The 25,774-nt window shown below is 43.7% G+C and overlaps 1 protein-coding gene across 1 annotated transcript in view; it reads left to right on the forward strand.

Moving 5' to 3' along the window:
- The window catches only part of ITPR1 (inositol 1,4,5-trisphosphate receptor type 1), a 1,533,308-nt gene that overhangs the window by 819,985 nt on the left and 687,549 nt on the right, over positions 1-25,774 (forward strand). The window contains exon 24 of the mRNA XM_078661662.1: positions 10,159-10,217. Coding sequence (XP_078517788.1) covers positions 10,159-10,217 — 59 coding nt within the window. The remainder of the gene's footprint in view (positions 1-10,158; positions 10,218-25,774) is intronic.

A 25,774-nucleotide genomic window follows, 5' to 3' on the forward strand; every position in this document is an offset into this window, starting at 1 on the left:
TGGGAGCTGCCGGGCCCTCACCATTATAACAAACATTGGTAAAAGATACAATTGTTTTTGTCTCAATAAGCACACATTGAACAAAATGACTCTCGATGTGTGCCTTGTGAAAGAACAGAATGTTGCCACTCAGTGAAGCTAGCCGATGGAGAGAGAGAGACCAAATTTTAATTAACACAAAAGGCCATGGTTCTGCCAGACCTAATTAGAGGCCCAATTATTAAATAAAGTGTCAGAAGTGCACCCATGTCCTTGCATTCAGTGCAGGTATACTGCTTTTGTGAATTCACAAGACTTTACAGAAAGAAGGCCAAAAAATAATACTCCTTGAAAATTTGTGAACTGCATTTTAGGATGAGGAAAAATGCAGGTGTTATTTGCTCATGCGAAATTGAGTGTTGCAAGTTCACTTTCCCTCCATCCACTTTTTTCCCCTACCCTGGAAGAAGTTTTATGTCTGCCATATTCAGGAGTAAATATCCAACCTTTCTCAGTGTGGGAAAAGATTAGAGAAGAGTTGGCGAAAACCCTTAAAGCATGCAAGGTAGTCGGTTTGCATAGACGCAAAAGGGCATTCCAATCCTGGAAATGTTGCTTACCCATTACCTTCAGCCAAAGTATGTGGATCTGCGGAAATGTGGTAACATAAGGGAATTGCTAGTATTCAAACCTTACTATGGAAGATGCCCTGGCATAAACAGAGGTTATTTCAGAGCTCTTATATAATGAGATTGCTGCTATAATTGTCAATGCATTGCATGGCACAAAAAGGACAAGTAGATTTTTTAAGCACCCTGCCCCATGAACAAGTAAATATTTTATTAAAGTCCACACCCCTGAAGCAGTGACTTGCCTGCATTCCTCCCCCCCCCCCCCCCCGACTTCAACAAGTTTTCCCCATTTGGCAACCACTAACATCAGACAAATAGGTACTAGACCTTATCCAAAATGGTTATTTCCTGGAGCTCACCAGCAATTCTCCCAATTTTTCCCCTCTCACTCAAACTCTCATCAGTGCAACTACAGCTCCTCAAACAAGAAGTACACACTCTTTTAACAAAGGGAACTAGCTCCATTACAGTACCAAGGATCAGACCTTAACTCTGCACTTTCTAATCCCCAAAAAGGACGGCTCCTTAAGACCTATTTTGGACCCAAGAATGTTAAACCTGTACATAATGTCTGAACATTTTCATATGGTTACGCTTCAACTACTGCTTCCACTTCTACAGCAAGGCAATTTTATGTCCACACTTAACTTAAGACAAATACTTTCACATTCCGGTCACTCAGCACATAGCAAATATCTCAGATTTGTGATAGCAGGAACACATTATCATTTCACAGTACTCCCAATTGGAGAAACTTCTGCTCCCAGAGTGTTCACAAAATATCTTGCAATAGCTGTAGCTTTTCTCAGAAGACAACAGATTCATGTCTTCCCATACCTAGATGATTGGCTCAACCAAAGCCAGCCCCCACCAAAAGTGTGCAGCACACAGACTACATTAGACGTAACCTACTGATTAGGGTTTGTCAATGCACAAGTCTCATCCTCAGCCTTCACAAATACAGTCCTATCTGAGAGTGACTCTAAACACTCGCACAGCTCTAGCCTCTCCCAATGCAGCCAGAATTCAAAATATTCAAACTGTCTCTACAGTTTCAGACCAACCAGTCAGGACTGTCATGCAGATGCTGGGAATGATGGCATCCTGCTTTGCAGTAGTGCCTAATGCAAGATTACACATGCGTCCCCTGCAAGAATGCTCATCACGTCAGTGGAATCAGTCACAGGGTCAATTAACAGGCCTAGTGTTGATAGACAGCCACATCCATCGCTCTCTGCAGTAGTGGAACACACAAAACTTAACCAAAAGGGCGGCCCTTCATCAACCCTGTTCCACAGATCTTGCTAACCGACACATCTCTCACAAGTTGTGGTGCCCATCTACAGTACTTGACAGTTCAGGGTCTGTGGGACATCAAGCACAAAAGTCTCCACATCAACTATCTAGAGCTTTCTAGCACTGAAAGCCTTTGACTCACCTCATTGGGTAAGTTGTCTTAGTACATACCTGTCATATTGTCCGTATGGACTATGTCCAAAAAGAGGAGGGTGGGGCACACTGCAACTAGCATGCCTCTCTCAGACCATTTGGCGCTGGTCAATCCATCACAGAATTTACCTTCTGGCAGAGCTCCTCCCAGGAGCGAACCATCAAATTGCCCATCTCTTCAGCATGATGCAGCAACTAATACACAAGTGATACTTCATCCCCAAGTTCTCCTTCCATACTTTCAACAATGGGGATGCCCACAAATAGATCTGTTCACCACAGTGGACAACTCAAAATGCCCAAACTTCGCCACTAGGTTCCTACACCCTCTATCCAAAGGCAATGCCCTGTGGATGAATTGGTCAGGGATATTTGTCTACGCTTTACGGCCTCTCACCCTCCTTCTGTTTCTGGTTGGAAAACTCAGGCAAACATCGTTCACACTGATTTTGGTGGCTCCAACATTGGCCCGTCAACCGTGGTTCTCCACACTCTTGGAACTGTCAGTGGTTCCACATCAAAAGCTGCATCTCAATTCTCACTCCGAACCATGGAGAAATAAAACACCCAAACCCCAGAGAGCTCAATCTAGCGATTTGGCTCCTGACGTCCTAATTTGGTGCCATGTTGTATGACTATTCTAAAAGGGGCAATAAATCCTACCACTAGAGAATGTTATGCGGCAAAATGGAAAAGATTTGTTGTGTATTGTAACAACAATATTGAGCCACAAGATGCCTCTATTCAAAATGTTCGCTTTTGCATCTACAGCGAGCTGGTCTAGCCTACACATCCTTTCGATTGCACCTTGCAGCAGTAGCCACATATTTGCATAACAGACACAATGTATCTTTGTTCAAGGTTCCAGTAATTAAAGTCTTTATGGAGGGCCTGAAAAGAATAATACTACCCAGAATTCCTCCTGCATCAGTTTGGAATCTGAACATTGTGCTTACAAGACTCATGGGTCCACATTTTGAGCCATTACACAATTGTCCATTAGTTTATTTCATGTAAGGTTGCCCTCATCGCTGTCACTTCATTAAGAATTTGGTGAGCTACAGGCATTAACCTTCGAACCTTCTTTCTGCTTCATAAAGATAGGTCTTTGCTCCAACCCAAAATTCCTTCCAAAAGTGGTTTCTGCCTTTCATATTAACCAATCAGTTGAGTTATTTGTATTTTTTCTTCAACCTGATTCAGTAGCAGAAAGAGCTGTTCACACACTTGATGTCAAAAGAGCATTGCTATACTATATTGAAAAAACAATCTTTTTTTGTAACACAAAGCAACTGTTTGTTCCATTTGCTACACCTCACAAAGGCAATCCTATCTCTAAATCAGGTATTTCAAGGTGGATTGTTAAATGCATTCAAACTTGCTATGCTAAAGCTAAAAGAATGTTATCTATGCCTCCTAGAGCGCATTCCACTTGATAAATAGGAGCATCTATGGCCTTTCTAGGTAACATTCCGATAGCTGACATCTGTAAGGCACCAACATGGTCCACACCTCACACATTTACCAAACACTATTGTGTGGATGTGTTAGCACGTCACCAAGCCAATTAAGGACAAGCAGTGCTAAAGATACTACTGGTTAGCCACCACTTTGGGAGAGCACTGCTATATAGTCTATGCAAAGCATGTGTATCTACTGCACACATGCCTCCAATGGATTGTTACCCATTAAGTGTCTGTTCTTTGCATATAGAGCTGTAGATTCACATGCACCCTCCCACCTCCCTTGGCACCTGTAGTTGTTGCAGTTCTCTATTTACATTACATACGCATGGACATCTCTGTACTACTCACTTACTCCATTCTCACCCTCTTGCGGGAAAACAATCTAACAATGGAGTCTATGCCCATGCGCACTATCACCAAAAGGAGTAGTCACCTTACCTTGTGACTGGAAAATACTACTTCGAAGAAAAACAACTTGCAAACATCTGGACCCAACACTAGATGGCAGTAGTATGCAAAGCATGTGAATCTACAGCTCCACATGCCAAGAACAGATGCTTACTGGGTAAGTAACATAATCCCTAATGTTCCCTCTTTGCCGCAATGTCAAATGCAGGTCCTGGAAGGAAGAATCTATGCTAAAGTTTAATAACAGAATAAATGAAGTTCATGTATTGACTTTGTAGTGCATGAAAATTTGGCATGGATCTGGCCATTTTGGATCTACAGTCTCCATAGTCATTGAATGGGAAATCATTTTACATGATTTGTTTTTTTTTTTTTTTTAATGAAGCAATTCCTAGTCTTCCTGTGTCATTGTTGAGAGATCAGAGTGCGCACTTAAGTGTGTACCGGGAAGATTATGCAGAGGCCAACACCTCTCTGAGAGGCTGGTGCAAGAAGGATGTGCTGTAGTTTGTGTGAGGATCAGAGCTTTATGTGCACTGTGTACAAGGTGCATTTTGAGGTCTTCCAGTTATGAGATTTTGTGTTGTAATAATTTCTCAAATTCCCTCTTTTTTTTTTTTGTTAAGCTTCAGAGTGCGCCACGGTATTACTCGATTTTACCCTGCCAGATGCTCATGGTTAGTTGCCTGCATCCATGCCCTTCGTCTTAAACCAAGTCACCTTGCCTCATCACTCCATTCCGAAGGGCCATGTCCCGATGTGTTCACCATTGCTGCACGCCACCTATCCTGTCCTCCTGTCAGGTTTCCTTTCAACCCTTGTACTTTTCCTACATAGTAAAAATATAATTTGGTCAGGACCTTGTAAGATTGTTTAAGCCTGTACTTACACTCTTTAATTAACTTTATGCTTGTGGGCACCAAAATCGTATCTACCGTAAATTATATGCTACCGAAATTACCAAGGCCATCGTGATGTGGTGTATGTGCTTACTGCTGCTGCACTACCAAGTTTGTTGGTTTCCTAAAGATGTTAGCCTTCAGTGTTTTGTTTTCAATGCACATTACTAATGGCTGTTTCCCATCCTCACAATATTTGCATACTGTCCTGTTTTCAGTGTTATTTTTTTTTCAGTGGCGTTTTTCAGTGTTTTCCAAACCTTTTGAAATCCATGCTTAAAATTGACAAACTGTATTTTTTTGTGTTTCCAAAAGTTGTTTTTTTGCAGTGATTGTTAAAGCACATACTTAATTGAAGTAGTGCAGGATATGTAGTGTGTTCCCATTGGTAGTGTGCCCAATGAACATATGTTACTGTTTTAAGCATAAAAAGTTTTTTTCCCACTCGTTACCCTCTCACTTGGCTACCACTCATGTTCTGTGTGGTTTACAAATGTGGATTAAAAATGTTAGTGCTTTATTCAAATGTTTTAAAATTCCTGGACACAGTTTGCGGTCATTCATCTACTCATTACTGAATTTTATGATGGTCAGCCCTGTCAATAGCATAGTACCTTGTGAAACCTCTGAAAATGTTGAAGTGCTTCAGATTAATTTGTAGTCCTGCATTCTAAGACACCTGACATTTGATGCTTTCGAGTCGTTGCCACTGCTTTTGGAACTCTTTGCCTGACTAGGTTAAGTTTTTGCTGCTTTTATGTGTACATTAATAAGTGTCCCCATGGCAAATGTCTCACTTCAAGTCAAACTCATTCTTTTTCACTTTCCATTCTTTGAATGCCACTTTATTTTGTGGCTTTGCAGGTGTTTATCAGTGTTTGTATGTTTACACTGATAAAGGCAGTTTCCCTTTTGGTAGGGTTTTGTCACTTAGAGGTTTAACCCTAAAACAGGATATCCTAGTCATTTGTTATACTGCGCCACCTAGCAACTAGATTGTGACATGCCTTAAAACCTGTTAATTCAGACTTGCTTTCTATTAAATGTGTACACATGTGTACCGTCAACACAGCACCGCCCACTTCTGTGTAAGCTAATCCAAACGCTGCGATTGAAACCTGCTTCTTTCATGTTTTACAATTTCCTAACAAAATGGCCTTTATACCCCCTAATGTCTTCCCTTGTTTTTTTTTTAACCCATTGGCTTGCATAATCATATGCCACAGAGCTCTGGATTGGCTCCATAGCAAGTTGTTACCAACAGTTTGAAGCTACTAACTTGCTTAACTTTGGTGCCTTTACATCTGGTGCATGACTGCTGTTGGTGTTATTTGTCCAAGTTTCTTCATGAACCCCTTGGGTTTCATGCAGAATAATGGTCCAGCAAGCCCACAGGAGACATTGTGTTGCACGATTACCAGGATTAGCTACAAGCACGTGATCTCTTCCGCAACCTCCTTCCCAGGACACGGTTTCTACTGGTGAAGTGGCTAGGCACATCTCCCAGGGACCTCTCGTCTGTGTGGAAGGGGACTCTTGGTAACCCTGTGCATATGGTGCAGGGTTCCTGTGTTAAAGGGACCGCTTTATTTGTTAGTGCAGAGAAGAGGCTCCAAGCACCTGACAATTGATGGGTCCTCTGGAGACAAAACCCTCAAATACTGTTATTGTGTTCCATTGTGTGGTCGATCCTATAATCTGGTCTGCTGCAAAGGCACACGCTTCTGTTCAACTGTATGTTGTAAGCATACTCTCATTCTGGGTGCACTGCTGTTGTCCTCAAGCACTGGGAGAATAGGTCTGCCTCCTTGAGGGCTGGTGGCCTACCACCCCAAGTGAGTTGTGTTTTTAGGACCTGGCCAAACACATTTATCACCTGATTATTCCAATCCTACACTTGTGCTCCGCAGATGATAGTCACAAATGTATGAGTGAAGGTTCTCAGAAGTACCACCTCCTGTCACAAAGGCTTCTCGGGTAAACTAGCTACAGTAGTATTGTAGTGACATTGTCCTGACACCTAAGATGCATCTTCCCCATAGTCTTTTGGTACTGTTTGTTCATCTTCTGGTTTTTCCCTAGCTACATCCCTCAAGGAAGAGCTCCACAATAAATAAACTTCTAAGATTCATTGAACTAGAAGTAGTTGACCTATTGCCAGAAAATAGAAGATCCACGGCTTGCAATGACAATCACAGCAGATTCGACAAGCAGTAAAGCCACTTCAGCGGCTCTCAAAGTATGAATGCCCATTGCAGATATCTGCTGCAGTTATATTAAGAAATTGACAAACCTTTCCTTAACACTGCTGCTTAAATGCAGTGGCAGACACATTGGTGAGACAAGCAGTTCTTGGTCCTCCTTCCAGATAAAGTGAGCCTTTCTAATATTCCCTAATGAACAATGTTGATGTATTATTTTGTGGTACTTCATGCTATTCTGATTCAATTATGGGAATCCACGAATGATTCAGTGCTGAAGAAAATTACTTAGCTGTAACTACAGTTCTCCAGTGTTGGTGTCTTTTTTAGATGCCTACGTGGCCCTTGTTCTTCCCGATCATAACACTTGTGCAGGAAATCCGAGGTGAGATTATCTGTGGAAAAAGCGGATTTCAGGGCTTTTTCGTCTTTGTAGGATTTTCAGTGAGGTGGGTTTGATACTAAAGTGACACTGGTTTAAGGCCTGCAAGGCTTATGACTTCATACAGTCAATGTAAAGTTACTGGGGACCCCCAATTTGACAATGGGGATTGATCCAAGAACATGAAACTATGGAAGATCGAAAGACCAGAACTGTAGTTTAGGTAAGTAACTTGGCCACATCGTTCCTGTGAAGCTTGCTTTTGTGCACTCTGACCATGATGCAGAGAACTTGGACATCTTAGTGGCTACAAGGATGTATTTTCATAAGCTCTTGGCACAGGAGCATATGGCCTTTGGCCCCTGTCAAAGGAATTCAGTCCACTAATTTGCTCAATGGATGACGCAAGCCTTTAATGCCATTTTCTTAAATAGTACATATGGGACTATATGCTGAATCTACCCAACGGTCCTGGGGACCCATCATAAGTGGTCTAAGACGTTATTCTCCATAGCCTGTCAGGTTGTTAAACAGGACAGGCTGGATGCAGCCAGTTGCCCCAGATCTGATCCCCTTCTGTGTTAGAGACCTCTATCCACGTCTAGCCAGACTGATGCATAAACCTTTTGAGCTTGTAGTCGCTTGAACTGAAGTCTCTCTAATGGGAAACTTTGTTCTCAGTATCTATTAGATTGGATTGCTACTTGCTTCAGCTGCAAGCCCTTTGTGCCTCAGATCATGTAACTGGGATAGTGCGATCGTGAGACCCTATTTCACCTTTCATCAAAAGTTCTGTCCAAATTGTATTTGAACGAGATTGTTTTAATAGTTTTCCACATCCACCTGCTTCCTCAAGTTTAGAGACTGTCCACAATCTGAACATCTAGCACATTGTGCACCTTTACCTCAATAGTGAACCAAAAGCCTGTGCTCTTCTAACCAGTTTTGTGGTTTAGGAGGCAGTGATACCAGCTGAGCAGATGCTAATACCACCTCTGGCAGATGGATTAGATTTTTCACCTCCTATTATACACTACATGATACTCCATTTTACATAATATTTCAAACATAACATGCATTCTTGTAATTATGTGTTTTATATGTATCTTTTATGGCCTAAAAGGCCGAAATAAAGAATTTTTGGATTTGATACTCCATTTGTTGTCCGAACGTAATGGAATGTTGGTGGCATTCTCTATGCATTTAACAGGCCTGCTTCAATTTTTGTCAAGAAGATCTATATGGTCTAATTTCCCAGGACTAAGATTGCCGGATGCGGACTCCCTTTTCTCATTCTTTAGTGATGTGAATCTGTGCAGTTGAGATCAGGAGATAGCCAGGATGCAAGAGTAGGGAAAAATGTGGCTTTCATAGTGACTCATTGCTCTTTGTCCATAGTTTCTTTCTTATCAGCACCCTTCTTATGGGGGTGCACAAATGTGCAAGGAAGGGGTTTGTACAGTGTAAGAAGAAAGCATGCACAGTGCTGGCATGCAAAGCTCTGAATTGAGAACATTTTGAGCAGTTTCCAGCCCTATCACTAGGAGTCAGTTACCCACATGGTATATACATTCAGTCTAGGAATAATAGTCACTGCGAAGGTGTCTATGGTTTTCCGTTTCTCTTTGCGTAATGTACTTGCATTCATTTAATTCCATATTTATTATCGTTTGCTTGCCCTAAATGTATATTTCTTTTGTAATGATCAAATCACCAATGATTTACTTTCATAATTCTATTGCCTCCTTTAACACTTCTTGATATAGTTGTCGCTGTCTGTAAACAACCATTCAGCCTTTACAAGATTTTGACCTCCTGTCTGTAACTTGGTTTGTTTAAGCCGGTCTGTAACCCTTTGTGAAATGTGTTGCATTGTGCATGAGTATATAACTGGCCCCTCACTCCTCTGTTAATGTACTAAATGAAGGTGGCTTTGGATAAATTTCTTTATCCAGAAGTGCTAGCCTTTTTCATGGTCATGGAATGTTGCTGTGAAGATAGTGCACCCTTGCTTACTGTACATGCATTACCTGAGGTTTACTACTCTTTTTACATCTGTACATGCTTCCTTGACTACGAATGTTTTTCAGTTTTCAATGATCACAGGTTCATGCTCTGCACTTCGTGAGGTTGTTTACTTCGATTTTAAAACCTCTCCACTTTTTTCTCACTTTACCAATGCATGGAGTTTAAGTTCTATTTAGTAAATAATCCGATTCCCTTTCTTGGTTCTTTTAGAATTCAACATATATTTAATACTTCCTTATCCATTTAGAGCTTTGGCCGCACCTACCCCATCCCCTTATTCTGATGTCCTTGTTCTCACTGGCCTCTTCACTTTATGCAACTATCAGCCTGGAGCTAAAATGTAAATAATACACACAGTAGCAAACTTTATGTAGTTTACCTACAACATTTGTAATAACGTAGCGGTAAAGGCAACATCTACATATCCCTATATTGTCCTTCATGGAAAAGTCTGCAGACTCTTCAATATAAAGGGCACGACTGTGGACTTTAGGATGTTTTTATCCTGGAACTACACTTCTTATTAAATCATCTTAAATACGGATGTGCATTTGCTTTAAAATTGTACTTTAAGGTTGGACCTCTCCCTTAGAACGCTCAAGCATTGCATGAGGACCGAGGTTCTTTGAAGCATGTCTAGATGGGGAGTTCTGTCCCACCCTATGGTTAAGCTTAGTAGACCACCCCATTAATGGTATCTTTACTTTATTTTAGGAGCCCTGGACTTTGAGCACATTGAAGAACAAGCGGAAGGTATCTTCGGAGGAAGGAAAGTATTGACTCTGCTACTGGGACATCAAGTTTCAGTGCAATTTTCCTTTTGTTTAAATTGGTTTGCAAATTAACATAATTAAGACAAATGAAGGGAACCATGGAATATACATTACATGTTGGGTATTATTTGAGGCTCAAAATGTTTGAATATAATTTGTGGACTCACAGAATCTAGGTAGCATCGTCCTCTTCTTTCGGGGATTAGTCAGGGACCCTAGTTTACCAGTGTAGAGTAAGCAAGCAGGTGAAATACCCTTATATTTATTCAAGCTAGCATGAATATATGTGTAATATATACTTGAAACCTGTGGTAGTGTGCCCCAATCCAAACTACTAAAACTGGCCATTGTCCCCAACATTTACACTTTTCATTAGAAAGTATTTCTAGACACCTCTGTCGACATCTGCACCCTCCAAAAAGTCCAAAAATGTAGAAATGGGGTGTGCACAAGTATAGAAAGAGATACAATTAATGAGTAGCTGGTTTTCTCGCGCGCTAAAGTCTGGCTCCCTTGCCTCCAAACCCTTTAAAAAGTAGTATGATCTCAGAACAGTTGACCTTTTTGTGTATATTATAAGAGCATCTTTTGGTATTAGTAGGGAGTCTGATATATTTTATTTAATAAATGAAACCCATTGTGCCTAGCCACATGTGGAATGTGCGTACTTTCCAGAGTGTTTTGTGATGCAAAGGCTTCTTAGAAGTTTGATTCTCCACTGCATCTTATTCTTAATTTTGTGAAATTATGCCATGTTTCACAAATGCAGTTTGACAAGAAATCTAGATACTTTCACGCAGATGCAATCATAGTTTAATATCTGTATGTATAGAATGTGCTATGTCAATTAACTGTATCCTGTACTTTCAATGGCTTCCTCTCATTGTTTAGTATTTACTATATAAAGCTATTGGGAGACACAAGGAATATAAAGTAGCAATGAAGTTCATGTCAGGTGAAACCTAGAAAATGGAGTTTGAAGAAGGGACTGAAGACTAGGATGCTTAAAAGTTGGTAGCTGCCCTGCTAGCCATCCTGTTCGGCTCACACACAATCTAGTGGAAGTATTACAAATCAGCTGCTGTGTTCATGAACATTAAAGCATTGGTTGAGAATTGTATTTCTTCATTAGTTGAGTAAAGTTTAAAGGCATCAAGAACCTCGTGCATTATTTTGAAAAATGCGGGTCTCATGATTACCGGAAGAGTGATTTCACAAGCGTGACACTATGCACATGAAGTCGGCTTTAACTTTTTGACCAGCAAGAGAAGTAGATTATGGATAAATGGCTAATGTGTTGCCATTCTACAGTAATCAAACTGCATAGTTTAGATTGAGCAATTGGAAACTGTTTGTGACTACTGGGCAAAAGTGCTGAGGAAAGAAGCTATTTAACTTCAGAGACCCCAGAAGAGCCTTTTAAGATTGTGAACTGAAACATTTGCGAAAGGATGTGGTAAGAATTGTTTGTTCCTAAGGTAATGTAGACCTGCCAGGGAAGGTGATATGCTATTTTGAGTAGCCTGAGCCTCTAGGTGACACCAATAAACAATGGAGACTGATTAGTGATATTATCCAGTATTGGGGTATCTTTCATAGATTCACATGCTTAGAATCATCCCTGCCGACGAGGTGGGAGTCTCACGGTTTAATCACACATATATATGTCATAATAACATTATACTATAGGCTACTCTGGATAGCAAAGTCACTAAATTAGCAAAAAGAAACAAATTTGGAACCCAGCCAATCAGGTAGCAGCACCCTCTTAGAACCTTCCCCACAGAAAGGCAAACCCTCAGATTTTCTACTACACCTCGTGTGACAGGGAGTCTCCCTGAGCTCTGCTCAGTTCTTTTTCCTTACTTTCATTTCTTGAATGTCTGATTCTTCAAAGAAAAGCTTGTTCTTACCTTGTTCTTCATGTGGGAAGAAGAGACTGCACTTTGAGGATCCACATAAAGAATATATGTATTGCCTTTACCCAGCCCACAAAGTCAAGCATTGCAGGATCTGTAGAACCTTTCCAGCCAAGACCTTGAAGGACAGAGAAGGAAGACTTTTGGTTTGGTTGGAGAAGTTGAAGGCTTCTTTTGAGGTGGTATCGGGTGTTGAAGGCAGTGCGAGTCCTCATGCGTCCACCCCTCTGGCCAAGAAGAGGGATAGATCTGGAGTTATCCAGTATTGGGGTATCTTTCATAGATTCACATGCCTGAATCATTCCCCGTCGTCGAGGCGGGAGTCCCACGGTAAATTATATATATAATAGCAGTGCCTAAAAACCATTAGTAGTAGGCTAGAAAAGGATATAGGCCCAACTAGGCCCAAAACTTAGCAGCCTATCTACCTCATTATGTAAAAAGAACTGAAAATGTAGCCTCAGCCAATCAGCTAACCTCACCCTCTAGAACCTTCCCAGCCCAGGCAGTTCTCCTCAGATTTTCACCGCACTTCGTGTGTAAGGGAGTCTCCCTGAGTGCCTACTCAGTTTTTCTTCAAAATTTCTTCTATTCTCTTCAAGATGTCTGAAAAGAAGGCTCTTTTCAAGGCTTGTGGTTTCTGCTTCAAGAAGAGGGTACATGTGGACGACCAGCATTCTGATTGTATTTATTGTTTGCATCCTTCACATGTTGTGAAGGATTGCAGGATATGTCGAACCTTCCCTCCTAAGACCATCAGGGATAGAGAGGCAAGAGTTCTTTTGTGGCTGAAGTTGTCTGCCACAGATGACGAGGACAGAGCCTCTACCTCAAGTAAGAGAGCCAGTTCCAAAGAGAGGTGTTCTCCTGAGAGACTGAAGAAACCTAAACTCTCTCATAAACCCTCTGAGTCCACAAAGAGTGCTGCGTCAACAGAGTCTTCTACTGTGAGTACAATCCGCACTAAAGCTGTCTCTTTGGTGTCCTCTCTCACTGTCACCACCTATTCTACGTCCTCTACTTCTTCAAGTACTGTTACCACCTCAGCAATTACTTCTCCTGTGATGTCCGTCATGGTTTCTTCTTCTGATAAAAAATCATCGAAGAAAAGCTCGTCGTCGACGAGTCTTCCGTCGACGACCAAATCACCATCTACGAAACATTCGTCATCGCTTCCGTCGACGCTCTCGTCGACGGCTCCCCCGTCGACGAAGGTTTCCACGATCCCGTCGACGAAGATCCCGTCGACGAAGATCCCGTCGACGAAGACCCCGTCGACGAAGACCCCGTCGACGACAAGCCCGTCGACGAAGACCCTGTCGACGACAAGCCCGTCGACGAAGGTTTCAGCTCCATCGACGACAAGCTCGACGACGAAGAGTCCGTCGACGGACCCGTCTACTAGGACGGCTTCAAAAAAGTCCTCGTCGACGATTACAACACCAATGACGATACCGTCGACGACAATACCGGCAACGCACACATCTGTTTCACTTCTACCGTCGACAGCAGCGCTGGCCTCTTTGAATGTGCCGTCTATGCATTTATTGCCCACATCTCCAGTAAGGGTACAGTATACCCATTTCCAGATGAAGTCATTTCAGAGACAGAGTTACTCTCATTTGTCTCCCCTCTTGCCTTCGCATATTTTGGAAAACTACGTGGAGGAAGATTCTGATGATGAAGGGGATGATGAAGAGCCTTTTGGAGTGGCCCATCACCCTTCCCAGTTACACATAAAATTTCAAGAGGATGAAGATGATGATGAGGTTCATTACTATCAGGAGAATTTAGCTACTCCTTATCATCAGGAGCAACAACACGCAGAAGACACGGCTCATCTTCCGTCTTCTCTAATTCATGATTTGCAGGCCATGCTGGCCGATTATCGTCAGAGGTTTCCACCAACTCTGCCTACTCCAAATCCTGTGCCAGTAGATATGCCGATAAATTCCCCGCCACATCCTTCACACTCTCCAAGGCAGGATGTTGACCCCGGGACTGGAGGTCATGATGTTGACGTCTCCTCTCCAGATGAGGATGAAAGAGAGGATGGTGAACTTCCGGATTCCACGCCTACGGAACCATGGAATGATTACATCATTCCTATGCCCTCTCCTAATTTGCCACAACCTTCAGATTCTCCGCCAGAAGACATAGGAGGTTTTCATAACATCATGCACCGGGCAGCTGCTCGATTTGCAATTACAGTTTCGGTTGAGCAGACTGACTGTTTTCTTCATGATTTCAAAGAAGGGTATAGAAGGGTATCCAGATCTATCCCTATCATTGAATATATTTGGAAAGAAGGGATTAATATAATGAAGACGCCAGCTTCCATCCCGGCGGTTCTTCCAAGAGTCGACAAGAAGTACCGAGCACCACCGGATACTCCTTCATGTTTGATTGGTCATCCACGACCTGACTCAGTGATTTTACAAGCGGCTCAACAAAGATCCAAGAATCCGGCGGCACCAATTTCAACACCTCCAGACAAAGAGGGCAGGAGATTGGATGCGATTGGGAAGAAGTTCTCAGCTAATGCCGCTGCTACTGTTAAGATTGCTAATTCTTTGGCAATTTTAGCACGTTATGACAGACAAATGTGGTCAGATCTGTCGGAATTCATCAACCTGGTTCCCGAGGACCGTGTAGAAGAGGTCCGGAAGGTTGTCATAGAAGGCGAGCGGGCGGCTTCGGAGATTATCGATTGCGCCCTCGATGTCTCTAATACAGCCTTTAGACAATTGGCCGGAGCGGCAGTTCTCAGACGGCAAGGATGGCTCAAGGCGACTTCTTTCAGACCTGAAGTCCAGACCAAAATACTTGACATGGCCTATGATGGCGAGTTATTGTTTGGCAAGCACATAGATGAAGCATTGCTTGCAATCAAAACGGATACTGATACGGCCAAATCGCTTCGTACACTACAGTATAAGCGAGGTTTTTTCAGAGGAGCAAGAGGCCGTGGTTTTTCTTCCAGAGGACATTATCAAAATCAGCAAAACCGCCAGTATCAACCTCAGAATAAGCCGTACTACCAACAGTCCTATCGGCAGTCATCGTCAGCGGGTTTCTCTCGTCAAGGAGGGAAACGACGTTCTAACTACCAGGGACGCGATTCAAATAAACGCCAGTGAGTTTTGCCGGACACCATCCTCCCTTCCTTCCCTCCCCGTGGGCGCCAAGATCTCCGCCTTTTATCAACAGTGGCGGAAGATAACTTCAGATCAGTGGGTTCTGGACATAGTCAAACACGGACACACTCTGGAGTTCTTGCAGAAACCTCCAACGTCACCGCCCAGGGGTCCCTCCCCTCCTCGTCTTCATTTGTTATACATGGAAGCCATGAAGATGCTGCACAAAAATGCGATAGAAAAAGTTCCAACATCCCAGAAAAATCAGGGGTTTTACTCTCGCTTCTTCCTTGTGGAAAAGGTTTCAGGAGAGTGGCGTCCAATTTTGGATCTACGAAACTTAAACAAATATCTGAAAAAGCAGAGTTTCCGCATGGTGACGCTCACGGATGTCCTCAATTGCCTCATGGAAGGCGATTTCATGCCTTCCCTGGATATGGAAGACGCTTACTTCCACATTCCCATTCATCCAAACCACCGCAAGTATCTGAGATTCACAGTGGCTGGTGTCCATTTTCAATTCAAAGTGCTCCCTTTCGGCCTGAAATCTGCACCGAGAATCTTTACCAAGACTCTAGTTCCGGTTGCAGCTGCGTTGAGGTCACAGGGAATCCAAGTATTCCCGTACCTCGACGATTGGTTAATAAAGAGTCCAACAAAAACTTCAACAAGGCAATCTGTCAAAAGTGCTCTATCAATGTTCTCAAATCTGGGCCTGACCCTCAACGTCAAAAAATCTCAACTGCAACCCAAACAAATTCTGACGTTCCTAGGAGCAGTACTGGACACTTCTCAGTGCAAGGCCTTCTTGACCCAAATTCGTCAGGACAAGATCACAAAGCTGGCAAGTCAAATACGGTCAAAAAAGTCTCTTTCGGTCTGACCGTTTGTTTCCCTGCTAGGGATGTGTTCCTCTGCACTCCATCTAGTTCCACTGGCTCGACTCAGAATGAGACCTCTCCAAGAGGAATTGCATCGACAGTGGCGGCAGATAGACGGATCTTTCGAAGACCGAATCAAGGTCACGCCCAAGATGAAACAGGCTCTTCTATGGTGGGCGGCAAAGAGCAATTTGTCTCCGGGGCTCACTTTTCTTCAGACCCTACCGGAATTTACTCTGACGACAGATGCCTCCATGGAGGGTTGGGGAGGCCATCTCCAAGACCTTCAAGTGCAGGGACGGTGGTCCCATCAGTACAAGCACAAACACATCAACTGCCTCGAGTTGAGGGCCATTTTTCTGTCCTTGCGAGCCTTCCTGCCAAGAATTGCAGGCTCTGCAGTGCTGGTGCGCACAGACAACACCACCAGCATGTTTTACGTAAACAAGCAAGGGGGCACAAAATCTCTAGCCCTGTCTCTCCAAGCGCAGGAAATGTGGGAATGGTTACTCCATCACAAAATTTCCCTCAGAGCGGAGCATGTTCAGGGAATTCAGAATTCTCTGGCCGACGATCTCAGCAGATCGTTCACAGGATGTCACGAGTGGGAACTCGAACAACGCCAAGTGGACACAATTTTCCGGCTCTGGGGCACACCAACACTGGACCTGTTTGCCACGCAACAGAACAGCAAATGCATATACTTTGCCAGCAGGTTCCACCAGCAAGGATCGAGAGGAAATGCCCTGTTGATGAGGTGGACCGGAATCTTTGCGTATGCCTTCCCACCGATTCCTCTCATCCCAAAAGTTCTACAGAAAATGAAGAGAGAGCGTTGCTCTCTAATCCTAATTGCTCCTCGCTGGCCGAGACAGTATTGGTTCCAGGAGCTTCTGATACTCTCCCATCAACCTCCACTGCGCCTCAAGCCGACACTTTCAATGCTGACAAGGGAGGAAGGACAAATACTGCATCCAGATCCTCAGTCGCTGCACTTGCACGCCTGGCTCCTGACTTCCTAGAGTTTAAGGACCTTGAGATTTCTCCAGACTGTAGAGCTGTTCTATCTCAGGCTCGTGCACAGTCTACCATCAGAACCTATCGCTTCAAATGGAAGAGATTCTGTTTGTGGTGCGGAGAGCGTGATGTCCATCCACTACAGGCTCCTCCGGAGAAGATTCTGCCTTATCTGCTGTCTCTAGCCAGATCAGGTCTCGCTTTTTCTTCTATCAAAGTTCACCTTGCTGCCATATCCAGATTCAGAAAGAGTTACAACAAACCATCTTTGTGCTCTTCCTCTTTAATTAAACAGTTCCTTAAAGGATTATTTCGAGTTTTCCCTCCAGTGCGGCCTCCTCCTCCTGAGTGGGATCTCAATATTGTGTTATCTCAATTGCTGAAAAGGCCTTTTGAACCAATTCATAAATCAGAACTTAAATTCTTGACTTGGAAAGTGGCTATTTTGTTGGCCCTCACTTCAGCCCGGAGAGTAAGTGAGATACAAGCGTTCACTATATCAGAACCTTTCCTCCAATTTTCAAAAGATTGTGTGACACTTAGAACTCATCCTAAGTTTATTCCCAAAGTTCCGACCCAGTTTCACATCAATCAACCGGTGAAACTCAAAACTTTCTTTCCAGACCCCAAGACTCCAGCTGAAAGGATGCTGCATTCCTTGGATGTCCAAAGATGCCTCAAATTCTATTTACAAAAGACAAAAGATTTGCGCAAATCTACCCAACTGTTTGTAGCTTATGGCCAAGCTACACGTGGTCAGGCTGTGACGAAGGCAACTATAGCCAGATGGCTTTCCTCTGTCATTGTCTTCTGTCATGAAAAAGCGAACAAACCCCTGACAAGAACGGTTAAGGCGCATTCCACCAGGATGATGTCAGCGTCTACAGCCCTATTTGCAGGGGTGACCCTGGAAAACATCTGCCGTGCTGCTACATGGAAAAGTGTGCATACTTTTACCAAGCACTATTGCCTGCAGCCGGTGCTACATGAAGATACGTCAGTGGGAGAAGCAGTGTTGCAGCATCTTCTTCACTGAGGTTAGCCTTTTATGGTTTTCTTGTTTCTATTGTTACATTTGTTCTAAAATACTGTTTTAATACTCTGTATATTATATGAAGGTATTGTCATGATTATGCATATATACTGAAATATGTTCTTGCTCTAGTACCTTCCAGGTTGTGTGGGGATATATGGTTTTGGATTGTCTCCCACCTTCCTCTACCGACAGATATGGTTATTACTGCTTGCTATTCTGATTCAGGCATGTGAATCTATGAAAGATACCCCAATACTGGATAAGAAAACAAGTTACTTACCTGTAACTACAGTTATCCAGTATTGGTATCTTTCATAGATTCACATGCACCCACCCTCCTCCCCGGCAGGGCAGTTCTTATTATGGATACTACTTCTCACTTGTGCTGGGAAAATCTGAGGAGAACTGCCTGGGCTGGGAAGGTTCTAGAGGGTGAGGTTAGCTGATTGGCTGAGGCTACATTTTCAGTTCTTTTTACATAATGAGGTAGATAGGCTGCTAAGTTTTGGGCCTAGTTGGTCCTATATCCTTTTCTAGCCTACTACTAATGGTTTTTAGGCACTGCTATTATATATATAATTTACCGTGGGACTCCCGCCTCGACGACGGGGAATGATTCAGGCATGTGAATCTATGAAAGATACCAATACTGGATAACTGTAGTTACAGGTAAGTAACTTGTTTTCATCCTCCTGAGACCGAGTAAGACCCTGAAGAAATCTCACTCTGAGACTGGTCACTCTTCCTCAAAAAAGAGATCCTCTTTCTCTTTCTTTGAAAGCTGCCTCAAAATCCCTTTCTGAGCGTCCGTCTAAGTCGAAGACGACTCAGCCAACGATGAAATCTCCTCAGAAGGTGAGTGAATCTTCAGCGTTGACGAAGAAAATCCCATCGTCGACTAGAATTCCATCGACGGCGCCGTCAGAGTTTCATCGCAGTCGACGATGCCTATCACGTCGACGCCTACTTGGTCTACGCCAATCCCGTCAACTATTCCACCCCCCTCATCTGCGACCAGGCACCTTTCGTCGACGAGTATGCCGTAGACAATGTTACAAATCCCGTCTACGAGCCCACTGTCAACGACACTATCGTCAATGAGCCCACCGTCGACTATATTACTCTCGACGACGAGCCCACCGTCAACGACAACAACCTTGATGTCGACGACAACATTGACTATGGCCTTTCCGTGTACGACCTCCTTGATTTCGACGGTGTCTTCGATTATGGCAATTTCAACGGATACTGACTCGCCATCTATGTACATTTCATCTATGCTGAAGCGTAAAAGGCCTGCATCTCTACAAATTACACCAGTTTTAAGCTCTAAATTGTCATCTTCAAGACAATTTTACCAGGATGTCACTTATTTCACCTTTACCTCCTAGCCACTATTGGGAGGAATCAGATTATGAAAACCCCTTTGGTCCAGCGCATGGCCCTTCTCAGTTCCGAATAAAATATCAGGAGGATGACTAGGAGGAATATTATGAACCCTGCGAGTCTTTAAGAGGCCCTCAAGAATCTTTTCACCAAGAACCTATGGTTCAAATACCTGCTGCTTTAATAAAAGAACTCACAGCGATGTTGAGAGACTATAATGCTCGTTTTCCTCCAGTAACAGCCCCGGAAAGAGACACTGTGCTTGCAAATGTGCAGCTTGCGACTCCGGCTACTCGTGTCTCAGAACCTCAGGTAGCATTACCTTCACAATTCCTTCAGGATGATGACACACGGTGGCTGAAGAAGGAGAAATACCTAACTCGCCCACAACTGTGGACGAGTGGGATGAGTATCTTATTCCAACACCAGCCTCGCCAGTTCCACAAGCTGTTGACTCCCCTCCTGAGGACATAGGTTTTCATGCTATCGTGGAAAGGGCAGCCACTAGATTCCATCTATCAATGCCGGTACAGAAGACCGTGTTTTCTTTATGATTTTAAGGACCAAGGCAGAAAGTCAATTTGTTCAATTCCAATAATTGATCATATCTAGGAAGTAGGGGTAAAGATAATGAAGACTTCGTTCTCAATTACAGCGATCCTTCCTAGGATCGACAAGAAATACAAGGTGCCAGATGATGCTCCTGCCTGCCTCTCAGGACACCCTAGACCCGACTCCATCATCTCACAGGCGGCTCAGAGGCCTTCTGTCCCAATACCAGCTCCACCGGACAAGGATGGTAGGTGCCTAGACAACATTGGCAAGCGCTTTACCACCATGGCGGGCGCTACAGTTTGTTTATTTTATTTATTTATTTTGAAAGTTTTATAGAGCGCGAACAAGATCCTGATCAAGATCCTATCAGAGCGCTATACAACCATTAAAAATTACTTATACATGAAATATAAACATAACCATACATATGTACACAGCATATTGTAAAAGTTGCATAGTAAGATGTATCATCCAAATGCCTTGTGGTTGAGTGCGCGTGTGCATCTCGTCAGTGTTTCCAAAGGCCATATTTATGTGAATTTGGCCATGAGGATGGATTTTACTTCCTTTTTAAAAGAGGTAGTGGATGGGTTAAGTCTGGTTTCTGGGGGTAAGGCATTCCATATTCTGGGCGCCATCCCAGAGAAGCATCTGTTATAAGTTTTTTTCTTGTGGAATTTTTGTGGTTTCAGTAGTAATTTTTCAGCATTTCTTGAGGATCTGGATCCTCCCGAGATCGTCAATTTCTGTGCCAGGTAGCTTGGTGTCTTGTGATGCATGGCTCTGTGCGTCATGCACGCAATTTTCAGTTGAACAGTTCGTTCCACGAATTGTTTAGCAATTTTAGGCAGATACGATCGACAATTATAGTCAGACATATCACCTTATCTGGAGTATCTGCCTGAGGATAAGAAGCGAGGACAATTATTCTGGAGGGCGAAGGAGCTGCTTCTGAGATTATTGATCTCTAAGGATTTGGCTTCTTTGTGGTTTCACCAACTTGCCGGAGCAGCGACCCTTAGACGTAAGCGTTGGCTGAAATCCACTAACTTTCGCCCAGAGGTCCAAACGAAAATTCTGGACATGCCCTTTGACGGAGATTTGTAATTTGGCTAACACATAGATGAGACATTGCAGGTAATCAAAAAAATCAAAAAAGACACTGATACCGCTGATACCGCTAGGGCATTGGGTACCTTACAGTACAGTACAGAAAAACACCTTTTCGAGGAGCAAGGGGCAGAGGCTCATACTCCTTTCGTGGAGGATACCAAAAATACCAGCAACAGGGCGGTCAAGGTTGATATGGATACCATCAACAACAGCAGTCCTATAGGAATACCCCAGCGGCCGCTTATAGACAACAGGGCAGAAGACAACCTCAAGACAGAGATTCTGCTAGGAAACCGTGACAATCTCAAGGCACCTGCACCAGATATGCCACACGTATATAAAATCTGAGTATATCCCAGCATCTCGAAAATTGGAGAAAAATAACCACAGACAAGTGGATTTTGGATATAATCAAATTTGGTCACACCCTAGAATTCACCAACTTCCCCCCTCCTCATCCATCTCTGAAGAAAAAGCCACCGCATCTTGCTCTGTTCAGAAAGGAGGTGAGAACCATGCTGTCAAAGGGAGCGATAGAGAAAGTGCCGCGCTCTCAGACTGGAAAGGGTTTTTATTTTTGCTTTTTTCTAATGAAGAAAAAATCTGGGGAGTGGAGACCAATCTTGGATCTGAGAAACCTGAACAAATACCTTCAGAAAAAGTCCTTCCGCATGGTAACACTCCAGGAAATCCTTCAGCATCATGCGGACTTCATGACAATGTTGGATCTTCAAGATGCGTATTTCCACATCCCAATTCATCCCAAACATCAAATTCCTAAGATTTTCTGTGGCAGGTGCACATTTCCAATTCAAAGTCCTCCCATTTGTCCTACGCTCAGCTCCAAGAGTCTTCACCAAATTTCTAGCTACAGTAGCAGCTTATCTCAGGCTACAGGGCATCCAATTATTCCCGTATTTGGAAGATTGGCTTATAAAGGCTCCGTCCTTTCGTCAGGCTTCTCTCGCAACAGCAAAATGCCCGCAAGTTTTTCACTCTCTAGGACTCTCTGAACGTCCAAAAGTCAATCCTCTATCCTTCCCAAACAATTCAATTTCTTGGGGCAAGACTGGATACTGTTCAGGACAAAGGATTCTTGTCCAAAGAAAGACAATCTCTGGCGTCACACCTCCAAAAAAGAAAGTTTGCTTCAGTGAGGATGGTCAAGTCTTTTCTTGGATATTGTCATCAGCGATTCTGCTAGGGCCTCATACGCGGCTGAGAATGAGACCAATTCAAGAGGAACTGGACAATCAGTGGCACCAAATCTCTGGTTCATTCGACGACCTAGTCCAAATAACTCCAGTTAAATGAGAAATTCTTTCTTGGTGTAGGTTTTCCAAAACTGCCTCAGTAGGGCTCAACTTTCAACCTTCAGTACTGGATTTCATCCTCACAACAGATGCCTCCATAGAAGGTTGGGGTGCGCATCTTCAGGATCTCTGCATAAGAGGGAAGTGGTCTGCAGCAATGGCAAAGATGCACATCAACTTTCTGGAGCTTCGAGCCATTTTTCTGGCTCTACAGTCTTTTCTGCCAAGACTTCAAGGTTCTACGGTTTTCATCAGAACCGACCACTCCACTTGCATGCATTACTTAAACAAGCAAGGGGGTACCCAGTCTCACATTCTGTCTCAAGAAGCTTAAAACATTTGGAAGTGGCTTCTCTTGCACGATATAGCAATCAAGGTGGAACATCTTCCAGGAGTCCAGAACACCTTAGCAGATACTGTAAGCAGGACGACGAAATCCTGCCACAAATGGGAGCTGGATCAAATGATTCTGGAGTGTCTTTCGGAGCTGGGGCAAGCCAAATCTGCATCTCTTTGCCTCCAGGAACAATTGGAAGTGCCTTTTCTTTGCAAGTTGGGAACCGTAGAAGGGATCTTGGGGAAACGCGTTCATGATGAGATGGAAAGGGATTTTCGATTACGCCTTCCCTCCCTTTCCGCTGATGCGAAGACTGCTGCGCAAGATCAAAATGGAACCATGCTGCATGATTCTAATTGTGGCGAAATGGCCATGTCCGCACGGGATCACAGAACTTCTCCTTCTCTCCAAGTGCAAGCCATTCTGCCTTCCAGCAATTCTGAACCTGTTGTCAATGAGCGAAGGCCAGATTCTTCATCCTCGTCCAGCCAAACTTCAGCTCCATGCATGGTTCCTGGATTCTCAGAATTCAAGGAGATAGATTTACCTCAAGACTGCAGAGACATTCTGAATAGAGGGAGAGCTCCTTCTACGTTGAGGACCTATGCCTTAAAATGGAAGAGATTTTGTTGCTAGTGCAACAGCAGAAATTTAAATCTGCTGAAATGTTCTCCTGATAAGGTTTTACCTTATTTATTGGCATTGTCTAAATCTGGTCTCATGTTTGCTACCGTTAAGTTGCATCTAGCCACAATTTCCACATACAGACGATCCTCAGGAGCGGCATCCCTTTGTTCCAATCGTCTCATTAAACAGTTCCTGAAAGGGCTTTTCAGAACTTTTCCACCCATTAAGGCTCCCCCTCCGGAATGGAGACTGAATCTAGTACTGCAGCAACTAATGAAGCATCCATTTGAACCCATTCATAAAGCAGACTTAAAATATCACTCTACCAGGGCAGTATCCTCATCTACCACACTATTCGCTGGTGTCATTAGAAAAGATTTGCCGTGCTGCAACCTGGAAAAGTGTGCACACGTTTACTCTGCATTATTGCCTGGATCTAGCAACAGAGGCTGAGTCAGCAGTTGGTCAAGCAGAATTACTAAACCTTTTTGGATAAGGTAAGCCTGTATGATCAGAGTATATTAGTTCTACTATTGTCAGGTTCTTTATTGCATATAATTATCTATTGCATGTGTTTATGACTTGCTCTGTATTAGAATCGAAATGTGGATGTACTATTGCACTGGTTTGAAATGGTATCTTTTAGGTTTTCTTATGATACCTACCATCCACTATGCATCTGAGTATTTACTGCTAGTTATTCTGATTCTAAGCATGTGAATATATGAAAGATACCCCAATACTGGATAAGAAAACGAGTTACTTACCAGTAACTTTAGTTATCCAGAATTGGTATCTTTCATAGATTCACATGCGACCCACCCTCCTCCCCGGAGAGGCTTACCTTATCATTATGGCATACTTACTGTCACTTGTGCTACGAAAATCTGAGGGTTTGCCTCTCTGTGGGGAAGGTTCTAAGAGGGTACTGCTACCTGATTGGCTGGGTTTCCAGTTTATTTATTTTTTTTGCAAAAGAACTAAGACAGGCTAATGTAGTGACTTTTCTATCCATAGTATCCTATAGTATAATGTTATTATGACTGTAAGATATGTTTTATTATACCGCGAGACTCCCACCTCGTCAGCGGGGATGATTCTAAGCATGTGAATCTATGAAAGATACCAATACTGGATAACTGAAGTTACAGGTAAGTAACTCGTTTTCTTCTGGCGAATGGGAGGCTTTACACTAGGCATAATTGCAAAGAGAATGTCAGGATGGGGATTTGATGAAGACCCACGTTCCTCAAGAAGTAAGCACAGTAGAATTGCCATTCTTGATCAGCCGAGTACTCTTAGGCAATGCTAAATAGAATTACAATGATAGGCAGTAACACTGTTCATGCACTCACCATGAAAAAATATTGTCCAAGGGAATGGTTTCCAAAATCGGCAGTAACTGAATAAATGTGGATCATTCACATAGGGAGCTGTTCTGAGATGGCAAATGTGCAGGACTGCAGGCCAAGTAAAATCTGTGGTAAGATGTTAGCAGGGAGACGGCACCTCAGTAATGCTCCCTACCTAACTGGTCCCTGGTCTCCTTTTACCTGGCCCCACAGAGGTAGACCTGGCATGGAAGTGTAGTAGATCATCTGAGGGCCCTCCCAGGTGCTGACCGAGAGGAACCTTTGTGTTCGAGTGGCTTCCAGTGCAGTGGTTCTTGGTACTAGTCTTCATGCCCCAGCTTGGCATCTTCTCACCGGGTGCCGAGGCTCTGCTGCTTTGCTGCTTCTCACCGGGTGCCGAGGCTCTGCTGCTTCTCACCGGGTGCCGAGGCTCTGCTGCTTCTCACCGGGTGCCGAGGCTCTGCTGCTTCTCACCGGGTGCCGAGGCTCTGCTGCTTCTCACCGGGTGCCGAGGCTCTGCTGCTTCTCACCGGGTGCCGAGGCTCTGCTGCTTCTCACCGGGTGCCGAGGCTCTGCTGCTTCTCACCGGGTGCTGAGGCTCTGCTGCTTCTCACCGGGGTGCCTTGACTCTCTCCCGCAACGAGAACCTGCGTCGTTGTCCTGTCTCTACTGGGCATTATCGCAGGACCACCAGCATTGCCGTCCTGGGCACCTTAACATGACTGCCGGCATTGCTGCTCTGCACAGGAACTGGGAATTTGCACACAACACCAGAGACACTTCTACATGCAACAGGCAAGTACGCTCCATGGAAAAAAGACTACATGCACAGTGAGGCCGGTGGCCATCCTTGTTGTGGGCATGCCGACCCTTGCATGTATTGC

The sequence above is a fragment of the Lissotriton helveticus genome, chromosome 9 (genome assembly GCF_964261635.1).
Source record: "Lissotriton helveticus chromosome 9, aLisHel1.1, whole genome shotgun sequence".
Taxonomy (NCBI): domain Eukaryota; kingdom Metazoa; phylum Chordata; class Amphibia; order Caudata; family Salamandridae; genus Lissotriton; species Lissotriton helveticus.